This window comes from Hevea brasiliensis, chromosome 15, assembly GCF_030052815.1.
Source record: "Hevea brasiliensis isolate MT/VB/25A 57/8 chromosome 15, ASM3005281v1, whole genome shotgun sequence".
Lineage (NCBI taxonomy): Eukaryota > Viridiplantae > Streptophyta > Magnoliopsida > Malpighiales > Euphorbiaceae > Hevea > Hevea brasiliensis.
The window spans coordinates 71,344,378-71,365,203 of record NC_079507.1 but is presented as its reverse complement, the minus strand read 5'-3'; the positions used below and the strand labels follow the sequence as shown (position 1 = coordinate 71,365,203).

At 34.1% G+C, this 20,826-nt stretch overlaps 1 protein-coding gene, 1 non-coding gene and 1 pseudogene across 2 annotated transcripts; 2 read left to right on the top strand and 1 right to left on the bottom strand.

The window, feature by feature from the left end:
* The first annotated feature begins 1,340 nt into the window (after positions 1-1,340).
* On the top strand, positions 1,341-4,450 carry LOC110636258 (cysteine-rich receptor-like protein kinase 10). The gene is made up of 8 exons (XM_058136616.1): positions 1,341-2,034; positions 2,110-2,215; positions 2,296-2,402; positions 2,532-2,653; positions 2,946-3,156; positions 3,273-3,510; positions 3,678-3,828; positions 3,988-4,450. Exons 1-8 carry the CDS (start codon positions 1,341-1,343, stop codon positions 4,309-4,311), a joined length of 1,953 nt encoding a protein of 650 aa, XP_057992599.1. The 3' UTR covers positions 4,312-4,450.
* A 1,439-nt stretch (positions 4,451-5,889) lies between these two features.
* Positions 5,890-19,449, top strand: LOC131174123 (cysteine-rich receptor-like protein kinase 44; annotated as a pseudogene).
* Positions 10,490-10,596, bottom strand: LOC131174206 (small nucleolar RNA R71). The gene has a single exon (XR_009144454.1). It is a non-coding gene; the product is annotated as a small nucleolar RNA R71 (small nucleolar RNA).
* Positions 19,450-20,826: the final 1,377 nt, after the last annotated feature.

Genomic DNA, 20,826 nt, shown 5'->3' with positions numbered 1-20,826 from the left:
AAGAAAATTCATTCAATAAAAATTTTAGGGTACAGTGCACCAGGGTGATGATACCCCACATCACCAAAGGCCAGATGGTAAGCGCGCTACCAGATATCAGATACCTTCCTCCTCCTTCACAGATATCAATGCATATGATACTAATGCAAACCAAAAACTGCAATGATGCATGACTCGACAATGCAACCTAATACCGTAATAGTCCACACGGCGAGGCCAGATAACAGAAACAGATACTGGGCACAGGTACCAATTCAAAATAGAAAATCAATTTGTACAAATCAATAAAAAATTTCAGAATAACTGATAGTGCAATTCCAATAGTGTATTTCAATAGTTTCAGAGAGTCAATAAAATCAAATCAATCTCAAATCAATTCAGTAACACATCGGTAAATTTTATAGTCAAATATCAATCAATATAAATACATTAAAGGCCTGTTCTCGGAATCTTAATGGGTCTAATGCAGAGATAGTTGACAAAAATCAATTATTTAATCAAAATCAAAATAAAATTCAATAATAAAATAAAACTGTAGAAAATCACATATAAAATAAGTGTTAAAATATTAATTTAAAATTTCATTTAATAACAAACTTAATACTGAGAAATTTTGAAAGGGACTAAAATGGTGCCATGTACTATAATTACCACTCACCTGGAACCTCCAAAATAATAGCTAGATTCAATAAAAGAGAAACAATTTCAGCTGATAGAATGAATATTTGAATCTCCTACATATTCAAAATATAAAAAAAATATTAAATAATAATAAAATAAAATAATTTTAATATATATATATATAAACCTTGGACGAAGGGATTCAAATGTGTGGATACAAGGGGATTCAAATGTTTATATATATATATATATATTTTAAGAGATTTTTTTATAATAATTAAATTAAAATTTTATTAATTAAAATATTAAATTGTCATTATGACAAATAGCAACTCATTATTAATTGATATATATGTATTTATCACTAAAAAAAAATTATTTATTCTTTAAATTTAGAAGTATGAACCCACGACTTTATGTATGGAAAATATTCAACAATTTAGACTAAGTATTCAGTAACCCCTTGCCCTAAAAACAAAACATAACAAGTAGAGATTATAATTATTTTAGTGTTGGGATGTACCTCGTGTCCAAAACGTTGTAAGACTTTGTGGGAAAATAGCACCATATGGTCCACTTTGTTGTTAACCACGTAGGGCACTATTTATTTAATCCTCGAGATCGAAGATTGACACCATTTAATCCCCAGCTTTCCCGCCATTTTCCATTATAGCCATCGTTCAGCTAATAGAAATTGTCAGTTTAGCTGTAATCTAGAAATGGGAATTCCAAGTTTAATTCTGCTCCTTTTACCTATGATCTCAATTTCACATTCAGAATCAGAATTTTGTTCAAATAGGGGCACCTATTTGGCAAACAGTACCTACTCCAAAAATCTCAATACAGTGCTCTCTTCTCTGCCTTTAAACATCACAGAGAATGGCGGTTTTTACAATGGCACAGCAGGCCAAGACCCTGACAAAGTTTATGCATTAAGTCTTTGTAGAGGAGACCTTTCCTCGGACAAATGCTACCATTGCGTTAACTCCACAATCCACGGAATTAAGGAGCAGTGTCCGAATCAAAAAGAAGGAATCATGTGGGGTGAGGCTACTACATGTATGGTAAGGTACTCAAATCGTAACATTTTCGCCAGGATGGAGTCAACTCCTTCAGATTGTGTGCCTAATCCGAATAATGTAACCTATTCTCAATTCAATGAAACGCTGTATGATTTGTTAGGGAAACTCACGACACAAGCTTCTTCAGGTTCTTCTGGTTTAAAGTTTGCAACCGGAAGCTCAGATAAAGTGTTTGGGCTGGTGCAGTGCACCCCAGATTTATCGAAGGCTGATTGCAATATTTGCCTGCAAGGGGCAATGGTAAAACCGTGTGGGGCTGGAAAGGAAGGAGGAAGAACTCTTAGACCAAGCTGCACAATTTGGTTTGAGAACTTCAAATTTTATGACTCTAACACTTTTGATTCCTCACAACTCCCACCAACACCTATAGTCAATTCTCCTCCCTCTGTAGCTAATTTTCCTCCACCTCCTAGCACTTTTGATTCGCCACAACTCCCACCAACACCTATAGTCAATTCTCCTCCCGCTGTAGCTAATTTTCCTCCACCTCCTCGGACAAGAACAAAAGGTACGTTAAAGGATAACCCAGAAAAGTGCATTCAACTAGTGCTTAATGTAAAATTTTGTGCCTTGCAGGAAACAAGACTATAAGGTCTCATATCGTGACTAAAATTACTGTGCCTATAGTCCTTTTTTTTGTGATACTGATCACACTCACTTGCTCCATTTTGCGAAAGAGGTTGAAACATAAAGTTAAAAGTAAGTCAGGTAAAAACAGCCAGAGAAGTGGGCATGAATATGTGTAAAGTTAAATATAAAAACATTCTGTGTAATTAAAGTCTCTATTATGTCACTCCCTACTAATTTTTATTTGTTATTCTGGGTCAGATGATGATACAATCAGAAGACTGGAATCATTGCACTTTGACTTTAGCACAATAAAAGCAGCAACAGATAACTTCTCTGAAGATAATAAGCTTGGACAGGGAGGATTTGGTTCAGTTTACAAGGTAAACAAAACATTCTCTTCATGGTGACAATGCTCCAGCTTCCTGCAAAATTGAATATGATGGTACTGATAGTTTTCTAGAATCGTAATATTTTTGTAAGGTAATAGGCACGTTAACATAGATTCATAATCATCCAAAAGAATTGAGATCATTAAAGAAATTAGTGGATGGGTAATTACCTTAACATTCTTACAAGAAACAAAAGTATTAAATAAGACACTTAACTTTTTCAAGAACATCAAATGTAAAGAGCATGAAGTAATTTCCCTTGTGTACTCGAGTAAATCTTCAGGGCATGCTACCAAATGGACAAGAAATTGCAGCGAAGAGGTTATCCGGATATTCTGATCAAGGTGAAGAAGAATTCAAGAATGAGATTCTGTTGGTGGCTAAGCTCCAACATAGAAATCTTGTTAGCCTTATAGGTTTCTGCTCAGAAGGAACAGAAAGGATCCTTGTTTATGAGTTTGTGAGGAATGGCAGCCTTGATCACTTCATATTTGGTATTATTTTATACTTTCACGATCAAGAGACATGATCTAGCATCTTCTACTTAATTAGAGTCTCTGAATCCATAAATGGCTATTACTAATCCATTTTTATCTAATGTAACTTACAGATGAAATCAGGGGTGCCCAATTAAATTGGGAAATGCGTTATAAAATCATAAATGGTATTGCTCGAGGGATTCTTTACCTTCATGAAGATTCTCGCCTTAAAGTCATTCATCGCGATTTGAAAGCAAGTAATGTCTTGTTAGATGAAGAGATGAACCCTAAAATTTCAGATTTTGGTATGGCAAGACTGTTTGTTTTGGATCAAACCCAAGGCATTACTAGAAGAGTTGCAGGGACTTAGTACGTAACAAAATTACCTTTATGCTTACTGTTGATGCTTATGTGTCATAGCAACTGCATATTGTTCATACAGAAGAAATGGAAAATTCTTGCATTATATAAAGTTAACAGATAGAATTATGGTAAATAGCTAAATTCACTAACATCTTCTTTTTGATGCTGTATAGTGGATATATGGCTCCAGAATATATTTTACAAAATCGATTCTCCATGAAATCAGATGTCTTTAGCTTAGGTGTCATAGTTCTGGAGATGGTGAGTGGTATGAAGAACAGCTGGTTGAGTAATTCAAATGAAGTAGAACATCTTTTAAGCCATGTAAGTATACTAAGCTATGTAATAATCCTAATTCGTGTGATTAGCCCTGATTTTAACGGAAAACTAACTACACATTATTTCCATCTCTTTCCTTTTACTTTGATGATTTAAAGAATTAAATTCAAGTCTGATTGTCGGATTTCCATCCACACCCTGCAGGCATGGAAGAATTGGAGAGAAGGAAAAATTTCAAATCTGATCGACAATACACTGAAGAATGGTCCAACAGGTGATATAATCAGATGTATACACATTGGGTTACTATGTGTTCAAGAAAATGCAGCAGATAGACCCACCATGGCATCAGTTGTTCTAATGCTCAGTAGCCATTCCCTAAGTCTGCCACTACCTTCACAACCTGGATTTCTCATGTACAGTAGCACAAAGTCAGGCATGCCTTCATTGGAGCCTACGTCAGGGACTACCATATCAAAGCATTCCACGGAAAATACTGAAGCAGCAGTTTATTTGTCTGTAAACTGAAAATTTCAGTGACTAATCAATGCCATTGTGATGAGGCGTGACATGGTATTACAAAATATGATTATGTTTCTTAATATCATATATTCATCAGAACATATAATTTTGTTTTTACAGAATGGAAACATCTGTCCCACATTATAAATTTATCATCAGAATATCAAATGAATAAAAGTGGTAGTAGAAAATTTCTTAAACTAATTAATAAACTAACTAAGTGGTTTAAAATTAAAGTAAATAAATAGAAATTTGAGATTTTAATTAATATACTAAAATCCTTAAATAAAATTTAAAAATAGACTCAAGCGTTTTCTTTCGAATTTAAAAAATTCAACTAATTGAAAAGAAAAAAAGTGAGATAGTATATCAAAAAATTTCAATGTAAAAATATTATAATACTATTATTAAAATAGTAAATGACTCTAATATCAAACTTTATTATAAATAAAATTAGTTTAATAAAAATAATAATAATAGTAATTAAATAATTTAAAAATAAAAATAAAAATGAAAATTTTATATATATATATATATACACACACAAAGCTTCCAACGGGTAAAGAGGAACAGTGAAAGGCATTCGTCTTTCAGTACAACATAATAATTGAATGGTTATTTTATTCTGATTTCAATTTTGATTTTAATCCAATTGAATTCAATCAAATTTAATTAATAATTTTAAAAAAATTTCAAATAAAAAATTTGAAGTTTAATTCAAAGTCAGATTAATTCAAAATCAGATTAATTGATTCCAATTCAATTTATATTTAATTGATTTTAATTCAATGACCGTAATCATCTCTAATTTTTAATAACTTTTTTTTAAATGCTATTATTTTCATATATATATATATATATATATATATATATATATATATATATATATATATATATATATATATTACTCTTAGAGGACCTCCAAGAAACAAGAGAATAGCGATCAACTTTGGTAGAAGAAAATGGGAACGATTTGTGTTCTATCATTTGTTTGCTGTAAACAACCTTCCATGGTCAATTAGTCTTCCACTAATGCAAGAATGGGGGACAGTAGATGTAACCAATTCAAGTCGCCCGTGCAATCCAGCTTCTAAGGCAAATTATAAAATATAGTTACTCAAATCAATATAAAATACATTTTTTTATAATTCATAATATAATGAATTATAAAAAAATATATTAAAATTTAACATTTCAAATGTAATCAATGAATTTTCAGCTTTTAAAATACTCAAAATTAGCTGTGCGTTGCATCTTGCATGATTGACGATTTAATTGTTTTAATAATTTATTATTAAAATTTTGATTTTAGTATTTAATAATAGTGGTTATTTTGCAAACACTTTATTTTGTTGTAAAGAATAAAATATAAATAATAAATCCTAAAATGACTTTAAAAAAATTAAAATTTATGTTATATAAACTTCGATTTAAGATTTAGATATATGAGATAGAGTAATCCTTATAATAGAATATATATATATATTTTAAGAGATTTTTTTATAATAATTAAATTAAAATTTTATTAATTAAAATATTAAATTGTCATTATGACAAATAGCAACTCATTATTAATTGATATATATGTATTTAAAGTTTGCAACCGGAAGCTCAGATAAAGTGTTTGGGCTGGTGCAGTGCACCCCAGATTTATCGAAGGCTGATTACAATATTTGCCTGCAAGGGGCAATGGTAGAACCGTGTGGGGCTGGAAAGGAAGGAGGAAGAACTCTTAGACCAAGCTGCACAATTTGGTTTGAGAACTACAAATTTTATGACTCTTAACACTTTTGATTCCTCACAACTCCCACCAACACCTATAGTCAATTCTCCTCCCTCTGTAGCTAATTTTCCTCCACCTCCTAGCACTTTTGATTCGCCACAACTCCCACCAACACCTATAGTCAATTCTCCTCCCGCTGTAGCTAACTTTCCTCCACCTCCTCGGACAAGAACAAAAGTACGTTAAAGGATAACCCAGAAAAGATCATTCAACTAGTGCTTAATGTAAAATTTTGTGCCTTGCAGGAAACAAGACTATAAGGTCTCATATCGTGACTAAAATTACTGTGCCTATAGCATAGTTGCCAGATTCTCCTAAACTCCTGGGTTCCGCGACCCAGATCTCACGTTCCAAAATGTGAGACTTATGCGTCCCAAATCTCTTGGGAATGCATTCTGGTTTTCTAAATCAAGTTATCCCATTTCACTATGTTCAACACAAAATCAAAGTGAAGAACAAGATGATCCTATTCATTTTTTCTTATTTTTTCTTCTCTTTCTTTTTAATAAAATAAGAGTACCTAGGATGTTAGTATACAAAGAAAAAAAATAGAGGAAGGGAAGAAATGAGAATAAAAAACAATAAGTAATAATAGTCATGAAATCTTAAAAAAAGGAAGAAAGAGAAACTTTCTAGAAAAAGTATCATATTTTTTATTTTCTCTCTGTATTATTGTTTTAATATTCCTTGGCTTAGGTGATAGTAAATATAGGTTGTTAGTTGCACATACTGCTAAGTCAAATAAGACCCATTAAGTAATTATAATGTGTTATACATACCTTTAAGTCCTAAATTATAAAGCCCATTAAATGTCAATTAAAAGCTCATTCTATTTAAAATACTTTTATTTTTTAAAATATAATTGATAAAAAAAATTAATAGTATATTATAAAAAAAATTAGATTTTTGAAATTTTTTTTACTAATATTAATATTGTAAAATATATACATCATACAAAATTTAAAAATTATGAAAAAAAATATTTTATTGACTGTTTTTAGAGTAGAGATTATATAATTAATTGTAATTTATGTATCACGAATTGAATTGATATAATTCACGTATTGCATACTGAATTAACGTATCAATTAAGTCACACTTCGCGTAGCCTATATTTAGCTAAGTGGCGAATCGCGTATCCGTACCCGTACCACGATCCAAGACGTTCTGCGTTCCAGGTAACTATGGCCTATAGTACTTTTTTTTGTGATACTGATCACACTCACTTGCGCCATTTTGCCAAAGAGGTTGAAGCATAAAGTTAAAAGTAAGTCAGGTAAAAGCAGCTAGTGGGCATGAATATGTGTAAAGTTAAATATAAAAGCATTCTGTGCAATTAAAGTCTCTATTATGTCACTCCCTGCTAATTTTCATTTGTTATTCTGGGGCAGATGATGATACAATAAGAAGACTGGAATCATTGCACTTTGACTTTAGCACAATAAAAGCAGCAACCGATAACTTCTCTGAAGATAATAAGCTTGGACAAGGAGGATTTGGTTCAGTTTACAAGGTAAACAAAACATTCTCTTCATAGTGACAATGCTCCAGCTTCCTGTAAAATTGAATATGATGTTGCTGGTGGTTTTCTAGAATCGTAATATTTTTGTAAGGCAATAGGCACGTTAACATAGATTCATAATCATCCAAAAGAATTGAGATCATTAAAGAAATTAGTGGATGAGTGATTTCCTTAACATTCTTAGAAGAAAGAAAGTATTAAATAAGACACTTATTTTTTTTCAAGAACATCAAATGTAAGGAGCATGAAGTAACTTCCCTTGTGTACTCGAGTAAATCTTCAGGGCATGCTACCAAATGGACAAGAAATTGCTGTGAAGAGGTTTTCCGGCTATTCTGAACAAGGTGAAGAAGAATTCAAGAATGAGATTCTGTTGCTGGCTAAGCTCCAACATAGAAATCTTGTTAGCCTTATAGGTTTCTGCTCAGAAGGAACATAAAGGTTCCTTGTTTATGAGTTTGTGAGGAATGGCAGCCTTGATCATTTCATATTTGGTATTATTTTATACTTTCACTATGATGCATACATTTTGCATAATCATTTAGGTTTAATTTCATAGCCATTTTATTTGATTATTAGTCACTTTTAGCTAATTTCATTAGTTATTTAGTTAGTTTTTCATAATTGTCAATTTTGGATTAATTTGTAATTTTTACTTTGTTTTGTAGGAAAAATGGTGTTTTTGAAGGACTGAAGAGAAATTTTGCCATTGAGGAGTGACTTCTACAGCCAAAGATGTCAAAAACAAGTTTTCAAGCTGAAATATGCATTGACCAAATTGTGCATAACTTGCCGCATAAGCTATGCAGATCTGCATAAGGAGAAAAATCACTGTTCCAGAACCAACCGAAATGTGCATAAGGAGACTGCATAGCTTATGCACATTCACGCCTCCCTTATGCACTCTCACGGAATTGTGCATAACCTATGCACCAAGTCATGCAGTTTCGCATAAGTGAACTGTAACCAGAAATCGCATAAGGGACTGCATAACTTATGCAGTCCACTTATGCAGTCCCATAAAGGTTTCATTAATGAGCTGACAGAAGATTCTCTCAGAAAATTCCTCCTAGAACACACCATTTTAGGGCTCCATGTCAGAAAATGCTATAAAAAGGACCCTTATCCCATTTTAGGGGGGGGGGGGGGGGGGAGAAAAAGGAGCAGAAAAGGAAAAGAGAAGAGAGGCAGAATTTGAAAAGTCACTTTCACCTTCCACACCATTTTCAACCAAGATTTGCAGATTTCTTTCTTCCCTTATATTTTTCTACATTTCTAGTGTTTAATTTTTTATTCCTTAGCTTAGATTAAAGCTTTATTTCCATTTAAACTCAATATATCTTGTAAGCATTATGGATAGTGAGTAGTTTTATCTTGATTCTGGAGTAAGGGTTGTAATATTTGAGATATTTTGTGGATTTTGATTGGGTAATCCATATTTTGTGGTCTTAATGAGTTTTATTCATTTCTTGTGTGCTTAATGACATGCTTAGTGTAGGATCCCATTAAGTGATGTTCTTAATCCATGGTTGAAGCACCGAAAGGAGAAGGCCCTGTGATAGATAATCAAGAAATTGGACTTAATTAACTTAGACCTAGAAATAGGCTAAGGATTAAGAGGATTCACAGATTAATTAAAGAACTTAATGGGTCTTAATTAACTCTAAGTCCACGAAAGTAGGATTAGATTGAGTAAGGCACTCTTTGTCTCACTCGAAAGGGAATTCAAAGGATTTAAGAATTAATCTCCTTAAAACTCATAAGTTTCATAAGATTGGATAACCAATTTAAAATCCCAAAATAGCTCGAATATGAAATCCCGAACTCCGGAATCGCCTTTTTACCATTGTTAATTTTCAATTGAATTTAATTGCTTGCCATTTTAGAATCTTGCCATATTTGAACTTGCTTATTTCAATTTGATGCAATTTTAGTTTAATTAATACATTGATGAATAGAATATTAATTTTGCACATATAGATTTCACATTCTCAATACCCATCAATTCATTACTTTAATTTCAAAAATACTTCGATTTAGTCAACTTTTATATAAAAAATTCAATCATTAACTCAACTCCTCGTGGGAACGATATCTTTACTGTATTACTTGTACGACTCGTGCACTTGCGGTTGGGCCACACCAAGTTTTTGGCGCCGTTGCCGGGGAGTTGTTTGTTTAAGATTGAATTCTTGATTATTTTAGTTGTTTATAGTTTTATCTTTGTTATCTTTTCATTTTGTGTTTGTTTGTTCTTTTTCAGGTACTTTTAATCTTTTATGAGAAGAGCTAGAAGCACAAGTGATACATCCTTATTATTCAATCCTGAAATTGAGAAATTTTGTAAAGCCAACAAGAAAGAAACCAGAAAAAGAAAAGAAGCTTTGAGAGAAACCGAAATTGAAGCAGACATGGCTGATGAAAGAATTAGAATTGGTGTTGATAATGCTGGAAATGGTCAAAATAATGAAAATGAAGCCCAAGGGGAAGAAGTTATTAATGCAAACGTGCCTAGGGGAAGTATGATGGATCATGCTTTTCCTCGTTTTGATGACTTGAGAGAGAGCATAGCAAGACCAAGAATTGATGCAAATAGCTACAAGATGGATTTTGGAGTTCTTCAAATGATTCAAAATTCTCAATTTGGAGGACATCCTTCTGAAAATCCACACACACACCTGAAGAAGTTTGCTATGATTTGCGACATGCAAAAACAACCTGGAGTGTCTGATGACGCAGCAAGATTGAAGCTATTCCCGTTCTCTTTGAAAGATATAGCATTGGATTGGCTTGATTCTTTACCTCACAACTCCATTACAAATTGGGAGCAACTCACTGATGAATTTCTTGCACAATATTTTCCACCTGGAAAAACTCAAGAACTGAGGAATCAAATGACAGCTTTCAGACCAAGAGAAGATGAAACTCTTTATGAGTCATGGATGAGATGGAAGGAATTAGAGAGACAATGCCCACATCATGCCATTCCGAAATGGATGATAAACCAGAATTTTTACACAAATGTCACTCCTGCAATTAGAGGGATTATTGATGCTCAAACAGGAGGAGAATTTATTATGAAGCATGAAGATGAAGCTTATGAGCTATTGGAGAAAATTGCAAAGAATACTCATCTTTGGAGTAGTCCAAGAGGACCAGCTCCAACTCAAAAAGGCAAGTCTTTGGAATGTATGATCTTGATCCATTCAACATGATTAATGCAAAGTTTGATGCACTTACTAATGTTTTGGCTAAGAAGATGGAAGACTTGAGTATGTTGGTTAGTTCAGCATCATCATCTGGAAGTTCTCAATAAGTGGCTTATGCAGAAGGAACTACCAGCTGTGGAGTACATTATGGAGAACAAGCTGCATATGTTAGTAATTATGGAAACAAGCAAATGGGGAATCCTTATTCTCAAACTTACAATCCAACTTGGAGGAATCATCCCAACTTTTCATGGGGAAATCAGCAAAGTCAAGTTCCAAATCAGAATTTTCAACCACAACAGCAGCAAGGAGTTCCATATCAGCAAAATAGGCAACCATTGCCTAATTTTCAGCAGAAAAATATGAATCCTCCTCCAAAACAGCAAGAACAAAGTTCCACCACAGAAGCTTTATTACAACAGATTCTTGCTAACCAAAATAAGCATGATGAGGAGATGAGAGAGATGAAAGCAAGGCTAGAACAGATGCAGACACATAACAGAATGCTGGAAAATCAGATTGCACAACAAGCATCTTCCTCAGGTACCAAGTCTTTTGGAAAACTACCAAGTCAACCAGAAAACCCAAGAGAGCAATGTCATGCCATTACACTGAGAAATGGTAAAATAGTACATAATGAGAAGAGTGAAAAAAGTGAGAAGAGAGAAAATGAGGAAGATGTTGATGAAAATGAAAAACAAGAGAGTGAAAAGAAAGAGAGTGCAAGAAAAGAGAAAGAAGAGAAATACATACCTCCAGAGCCTTACAAGCCACAGCTTCCCTTTCCACAGAGATTTCAAAAAGCCAAGCTTGATAAGCAATTTGGGAAGTTCTTAGAGGTTTTGAAGAAGCTATACATAAATGTGCCTTTTATTGATGCTCTTTCCCAAATGCCTTCTTATGCTAAGTTTCTAAAAGAAATTCTCTCAAATAAGAGGAGACTTGAAGATTATGAGACTGTAGCCTTAACTGAGGAATGCAGTGCTATCCTCCAAAGAAAACTTCCTCCAAAGCTCAAGGATCCAGGGAGTTGAGGGAGTTTTTCAATTCCATGCCACATTGGGGAATCATGTTCTATAAAAGCTTTATGTGATTTAGGGGCTAGTGTAAGCCTTATGCCCCTCTCCATCTATGAGAAGCTCAACATGGGAGATCTTAAGCCAACCCACATTTCTCTTCAGTTAGCTGATAGATCAATTAAGTATCCTGAAGGGATTTTAGAGAATGTGCCTCTGAAGGTTGGGAAATTCTATATACCTGTTGACTTTGTCATCTTGGACATGGAAGAGGATTCTAATATCCCAATCATTTTGGGGAGGCCTTTCCTAGCTACAGCTAGTGCTTTGATTGACTTGAAAGGTGAGAAGCTTACTCTCAGAGTCGGAGAGGATCATTTAGTCTTCAATATTGGCAATGATAAGAAGAAGCAACATGAAGATGTAGACTCTTGTTTGAGAATTGATATAGTTGATGAGTTAGTAAAAGAGCACTTTAGAAAGAGCTATCTGAAGGCTTCTCTTGAAAGTTGTCTTATCCATGAAGGGAGTATCAATGATGAAAATCCAAAAGAGGCTGCATTTGCACAACATTTAAAGGGTAATCCACCTTGTCATATAGCATCAATCTTTCAACTTGAGCAAGTGGAGAAAAGTGAGGTCAAGCAACCATCTCTCAAAGAAAAAGATACACTAAAGGTTGTCAAGAAAGAAATGGTCGGATTTTTAGACAAAGCAACAAGGATCTTCTCATGTGATGGAAAGAAAATGAAGTATAGATTCATTGAAGCACCTATTGGAAACAGAGGCAATAAATTCCAATTCCAGCCACCATGAAAAATGACAAAAGTCCAGCTAAGGACTATAAATTAGCCCTCTTGGGAGGCATCCCAAGTCCTTTTATTTTTATTTTACTGATTTACTTTTACTTTCATTACTTTTGTTTTTATCTTGAATCTCCCCAAATTCAATTTTTGACATTTGTTGAATTTTGTCCCTTGTAGATGTATTTCAATGGAGGAAGGTTGGTGAACTACTGGGGAGTGACCCTTAACCTGAAATTATGTTCTTTAAATCTCCTACAAATTGATTGATTTTTGCTGCATAACCAGTGCAGGGTCTGCTACCTGGTTTATGCAGAGAGGAAAAATGAAATCTGCAGCAAGGAAAGGTCTGCAGCAGATGAATTATGTCCTTGGGTTGTTACCTGGTTTATGCAGAGCAAAAAAATGACATTCTGCAGCAAAGAGGGTGTCTGCAGTAGATGGCTTACGTTCTTGGTGAGGTTGGGTGTGTAACTTTTAAGTAAATGTGTTTTTAATGTTAATATGGTGGTAAGTGAGCCATTTTTGCAGTTATGAGCTTATTTGGGTTGTGGGATTTAAGGTAGAAATGCTGCATTTTTCTTGGCATGACTTGTGGAGTTCATCATTTGTGAATAGATACAACTTTATGCAGATTTTATTGAGTTTTAATGTGCTAAATGTTGATTTGCAGAATTTGAGTTAAAATGGCATGGGTCACAAATGCCTTTTATGCAGGATCCATCTTCTACAAGCTTGTGTGATGCATTTTTGATGAACTTTGTATATATTGATGTGTTTTTGGTGAAAATTTCTCATGGTTTATGCTTCATGGAATTATATTTCTTCATTCTAGGGTATTTTTCACACTTGCAAATCATGTTCTATTGCAATCTTAATCTTGTTGAATTGTGCATAAGCAACTGCATAGCTTATGCAATCCTGCATAACCACAATTCTTGCCATTTTCATTCATATTGCAAAGTGCATGAGAAGAGTGCATAGCTTATGCAACTCTGCATAGCCTAATTTTGTCAAATTTCATATTTTTCGAAACCTGCATAAGCAGAGTGCATGACTTATGCACATTTGCATAACTTCAAATTCTTCATTTTCTCTCTCTGCCGAAGTCTGCATAAGGAGGTGCATGACTTATGCACTTCTGCATAACCAGAAACTCCAAAAATCAAAACCTGCCGAGGGGTGCATAAGCAGAGTGCATAACTTATGCACTTCCGCATGACCACAAACTCTGATTTTCTCTCTCTGCCGAGACCTGCATAAGGAGAGTGCATGACTTATGCACTTCCGCATAACCGAAAACTCTGAAACCCAAAACCTGCTGAGAGGTGCATAAGCAGAGTGCATGACTTATGCACTTCTGCATAACCACAAACCCAAAATTCCAAAACCCACCGAGGAGTGCATAAGCATAGTGCATAGCTTATGCACAACTGCATGACCACCAACCCAAAATCCCAAAACCTGCCGAGAGGTGCATAAGCAGAGTGCATAACTTATGCACTTTCGCATAACCACACTCTCCAAAAGTTAAAACCTGCCAAGACTTGCATAAGGAGAGTGCATAACTTATGCACTTCCGCATAACCATAAATTCTGAAAACCAAAACCTGCTAAGAGGTGCATAAGCAGAGTGCATGACTTATGCACTTCTGCATAACCACAAACCCAAAATTCCAAAACCCACCGAGGAGTGCATAAGCAGAGTGCATAGCTTATGCACAACTGCATGACCACCAACCCAAAATCCCAATCTGTATATATTTCAATGCTTCTATTGCTGGTTGTACATTTCCCCTTGCTAATCATCATGCAGCAGCTTTTGTATACACTGCACAGGCTATGAATTTCCTTATGCAAATATCCTGCATAGCCTGTGCAACCCTTTCTGCTACTTATGCAGAACTGCACAGGCTATATTCCCCTTATGCAAATGTCCTGCATAGCCTATGCAACCCATATTGCCACTCATGCAGAACCGCACGGCTTATGCACCCTACTTATGCATTTGATCTGGACAGCATTTTACTCTGCATAACCTGTGCAGCTTCTTATGCATCCCTTTATATCTTGAATTCTCCTCTCCTCCATACCAGGTAACTCTTTCTTTTTACTCTTAATTTTCATAATTACTGGTAAATATTACTTGCTTTGAGTTTTGGTTATCTACTACTTGAGACATTGAGGACAATGTCCAATTTTGAGTTTGGGGGTGCACATTTTGATTTTTGGCTTTATTTTTCACATTTTGAGTATAGGAGCATCTCATCCCATTCCATTTACATATATTGTAAATATTTACATACACATCCATACATACATATACATAACACATTTACACACACATTATACATCACTTAGAAATTGTACACATTGCATACAAATAGACTTCCTCCATTTAGTTAATGCATTACTCATTTTTAGGAATCATGCATCATGCATTAAATTCTTTTGCCAAATCCCTTGAGTATTGAAAATGTGCCTATGAGAGTGATTTGACTCACCTTTTAGTTGGGTTTGTGGATTGAAAGTTTCCTAAAAGGTGCAAGGTTTTGAAGTGTCTATCCCTTGCCTATATCTTCTTAGCCAAAAAGCCACCCAACTAGTCCTTTGGAGATTGGAATGCTTAGAGGGAGTTATGGGATATAAGGTAGTCAAATGATGTCTCACCAATCCTAGAACAAATTTTCTAAACCTTTCAAGGCGAAATACCAGCTTGTACTTGAAAAGAGAGATGATTAGGCATTCTTTGATTTAAACCTTCTCATTTTAAACCTTTGGCCCTTTTTCCTAATTAAAATTGACCTTTGAAAACCCCTTTGAGCCTTTTTATCTCTAATTTTTTCTTGAAATCCTTATTGCTACCTAGCCAATGAACCAAACACTCCAACCCTTTTCATGAGAATAATATTGAATATTAGGTACACTTTCTAAAAAAAAATAAAAATAAAAATAAAAAAAAGAAAAAAATATACAATAAAAGGGAGAAGAAGTGCTTGTCATCTTGTAAAAGTGCTAGTATATGTGCTTTTCACTATTGTCATTCAAATTAAAAGAAATCCACCCAAAGTATTAAAAGGAATGAGTTTGGGGGTGGCAATTTTAGGGACAATCATAAAAAAGAAAATGCAAGATACAAGTTTAAAGTATCAAAATGTCTCTCCATTTTTATGTGTTTTGCTAGCACTTGACAATTCTCATTGTGTACTTCTCTCCTCCATATATACAAAAAAAAAAAGAAGAAAAAGAAAAAAATTATAATAAAATAAGAAGTGTACCTTATGTTGTTAAGATTTGAAATATTCTCATGCTTTGAATCCTTTTTACCCATTCTTCTTCTTAGCCTCATTTTGAACCCCATGGCCCCATTACATCCCTAAAAAGACCTTTGATCTCTTGATAGCACTTGCTACATTAGTGGAGATAGGAGTAGGGAATTTGCCTATGGGATTGGAAAATTATCCATTCATTCATTTAATTCCATCATTCTATATAGAGACACTTTGACTATTGATTGTTCTAGAATTCCTTTTGAGCATGACTCTCTCTCTTTTGATTGGTTGGTTTGAGGATTTTGAATGATAATTGACTTGATGGCTAAGCGGTGAAAGCTTGGATAAGCATTAGATTCTTTGCATTTTGAAGGATGGGTATATGGATTGTTGGTATGGCTAAAGGTGTGTTTAGTTACTTTAATAGGTAATTTTCATAGCTCTTTGGATAAGGCACCCCTAAAAATTTTGCATTACATTTTAAAGTTTGCTTGAGGATAAGCAAAAGCTTGAGTTTGGGAGTATTTGATGCATACATTTTGCATAATCATTTAGGTTTAATTTCATAGCCATTTTATTTGATTATTAGTCACTTTTAGCTAATTTCATTAGTTATTTAGTTAGTTTTTCATAATTGTCAATTTTGGATTAATTTGTAATTTTTACTTTGTTTTGTAGGAAAAATGGTGTTTTTGAAGGACTGAAGAGAAATTTTGCCATTGAGGAGTGACTTCTACAGCCAAAGATGTCAAAAACAAGTTTTCAAGCTGAAATATGCATTTACCAAATTGTGCATAACTTGCCGCATAAGCTATGCAGATCTGCATAAGGAGAAAAATCACTGTTCCAGAACCAACCGAAATGTGCATAAGGAGACTGCATAGCTTATGCACATTCACGCCTCCCTTATGCACTCTCACGGAATTGTGCATAACCTATGCACCAAGTCATGCAGTTTCGCATAAGTGAACCAGAACCAGTAAAATCGCATAAGGGATCGCATAACTTATGCAGTCCACTTATGCAGTCCCATAAAGGTTTCATTAATGAGCTGGCAGAAGATTCCCTCAGAAAATTCCTCCTAGAACACACCATTTTAGGGCTCTATGTCAGAAAATGCTATAAAAAGGACCCTTATCCCATTTTAGGGGGGGGGGGGGGGGAGAAAAAGGAGCAGAAAAGGAAAGGAGAAGAGAGGCAGAATTTGAAAAGTCACTTTCACCTTCCACACCATTTTCAACCAAGATTTGCAGATTTCTTTCTTCCCTTATATTTTTCTACATTTCTAGTGTTTAATTTCTTATTCCTTAGCTTAGATTAAAGCTTTATTTCCATTTAAACTCAATATATCTTGTAAGCATTATGGATAGTGAGTAGTTTTATCTTGATTCTGGAGTAAGGGTTGTAATATTTGAGATATTTTATGGATTTTGATTGGGTAATCCATATTTTGTGGTCTTAATGAGTTTTATTCATTTCTTGTGTGCTTAATGACATGCTTAGTGTAGGATCCCATTAAGTGATGTTCTTAATCCATGGTTGAAGCACCGAAAGGAGAAGGCCCTGTGATAGATAATCAATAAATTGGACTTAATTAACTTAGACCTAGAAATAGGCTAAGGATTAAGAGGATTCACAGATTAATTAAAGAACTTAATGGGTCTTAATTAACTCTAAGTCCACGAAAGTAGGATTAGATTGAGTAAGGCACTCTTTGTCTCACTCGAAAGGGAATTCAAAGGATTTAAAAATTAATCTCCTTAAAACCCATAAGTTTAATAAGATTGGATAACCAATTTAAAATCCCAAAATAGCTCGAATATGAAATCCCGAACTCCGGAATCGCCTTTTTACCATTGTTAATTTTCAATTGAATTTAATTGCTTGCCATTTTAGAATCTTGCCATATTTGAACTTGCTTATTTCAATTTGATGCAATTTTAGTTTAATTAATACATTGATGAATAGAATATTAATTTTGCACATATAGATTTCACATTCTCAATACCCATCAATTCATTACTTTAATTTCAAAAATACTTCGATTTAGTCAACTTTTATATCAAAAATTCAATCATTAACTCAACTCATCGTGGAAACGATATCTTTACTGTATTACTTGTACGACCCGTGCACTTGCGGTTGGGCCACACCACACTATCAAGACGTGATTTAGCATCTTCTACTTAATTAGTCTCTCTCAATCCATAAATGGCAATTACTAATCCATTTTAATCTAACGTAACTCACAGATGAAATCAGGAGTGCCCAATTAAATTGGGAAATGCGTTATAAAATCATAAATGGCATTACTCGAGGGATTCTTTACCTTCATGATGATTCTCGCCTTAAGGTCATTCATCGCGATTTGAAAGCAAGTAATGTCTTGTTAGATGAAGAGATGAACCCTAAAATTTCAGATGGTATGGCAAGACTAGATATACGGAGGCTCTAATTAGACAAGTAGAGCACATTCGGTTAGGTTAGGTTAGAGGATAGAAAGAAAAAAAGGAGTAGACCTAAATTGACTTGGAGGAGAGTAGTACAACATGATCTAAAAGCATTACACATTTCTGAGGATTTAACCCAAAATCGTTTAGAGTGTAGAAAGCAAATCCATATAGCAGATCCTAAATTTTTGGGATAAAGGCTTAGTTGAGTTAAGTTGAGTTGAGTTGGTATGGCAAGACTGTTTGTTTTGGATCAAACCCAAGGCATTACTAGAAGAGTTGCAGGGACTTAGTACGTAACAAAATCACCTTTATGCTTAGTGTTGATGCTTAAGTGTCTTAGCAACTGCATACTATTCCTACAGAAGAAATGAAAAATTCCTGCATTATATAAACTTGACAGATAGAATTATCATAAATAGCTAAATTCACTAACATCTTCTTGTTGATATTGTGTAGTGGATATATGGCTCCAGAATACATTTTACAAAATCGATTCTCCGTAAAATCAGATGTCTTTGGCTTTGGCATCTTAGTTCTAGAGATGGTGGGTGGTAAGAACAGCTGGTTGAGTAATTCAGATGAAGTAGAACATCTTTTAAGCCATGTAAGTGTGCTGAGCTATGTAATAATCATAATTTGTGTGATTAGCCCTGATTTTAATGGAAAAAGAACTGCACATTATTTACATCTCTTTCCTTTTTCTCTGATGATTTAAAGAGCTAAATTCGAGTCTGATTGTCCGAATCCATCCACACCCTGCAGGCATGGAAGAATTGGAGAGAAAGAACAATTTCAAATCTGATCGACAGGACACTAAGGAATGGTCCAACAAGTGACATAATCACATGTATACACATTGGGTTACTATGAGTTCAAGAAAATGCAGCAGATAGACCCACCATGGCATCAGTTGTTCTAATGCTCAGTAGCCATTCCCTAAGTCTCCCACTACCTTCACAACCTGGATTTCTCATGTACAGTAACACAAACTCTGGCATGCCTTCTTTGGAGCCTACGTCAAGGACTACCATATCAAAGCATTACGTGGAAAATACTGAAGCAACAGTTTATTTGTCTGTAAACTGAAAATTTCAATGAGTAATCAATGCCACTATGGTGGGGTATGACATAGTATTACAAAATATGATTATGTTTCTGAATATCATATATTCATCAGAACATATAATTTCGCTTTACAGAAGGGAAACATCTGTCCCACATTATATATTTATCATCAGAATATCAAATGATTAAAAGTAGTGGTAGAAAATTTCTTACCGATAAGAGAAATAAAATACAAGAGAAAGGCTCAAGATGGGGATTGGTTAAACTTGGTGGAATCTCTATCCACTTAAAATCCTTTGGAATAATAATTAAGGTATGATAATCTCAAGAACTATATAAGGAATGGAATCCAGAATCTCAAGAACTATATAAGGAATGGAATCCAGCCGGGTCCCTTGTATGCTTTGCCAAGAATCGATTCATAATATGTACCAAGAACTAGGAATAATAAGCGAACTGTGTAAGAATTCTAGCTGCCCTTTTGCTCCCCTGATATTTTTTTTTCAAACTTAGTAGCTAATTATAGTTACTTATAATAAAACTAAAGAAAAATAGGAAGTACAGTGAATGAGCCATCAATTGAAGATTCTGTCCTAATTATTTTGTTCTAAATTATTGACCTCACAAGAAATTGGTGGGTATTCATTTTTATTCTCTTTTCCCATACACTCAGATCTTTTAGATATACTTTTTGGTACTTTCGGAAATAACTGAAGGGGAGGAGGGCTTTCATCCTAAAACAGAAAGCTTGGTGCTATAGAATCATTAGTTTTATAATCTTATCTTGAGGTATCAGTAAGCATATCTTATGGCATCTGCAAATTTTCAGTCTACTCGAGTTATACCCGTCGGTGGTTCCCATTCTTTCTTTGAGGATTGAGTAGTCTGCTAAATCACTTGTTTATATGAACAGAATGAAGAATTGATGCTTCTTTTTAGATTGCAAGTTAATTTACTGCAACTTTTTGTTATCAAGAATTTATTCTCATTCAAAGTTGAAGGATTTCAAGGTTGTTTTTAAGTAATCATTTGCAACATGGTTTCAAAGTTCAAACCTTTGAACTGGAACTGATCGTTTTATATAAAATGATTACAGAATTTGTCAAAGCTAACTTTAGGAATTTCCCACTGTAGAATCGATGATGTATCACTGGAAAGATGGTTCTTGATGGAGAAAATGCAGTCGAGTTTCTGCTTCTTTACAAAAGCATAATGATTCAGGAACTTGAAAAAGGAAGAAAGAGAAACAACATTGAACTAGATCAACAGCTTATGTTTGCTGCCTATCGAAGTTATATATTGAATTATTGATTATTGAAGACTGGCTGTGGTGGTGGCAGAGGGACGTTGACGGCCACCGACATCCAATTTCCTGAATTTTTTTTTTTCGACTAATGA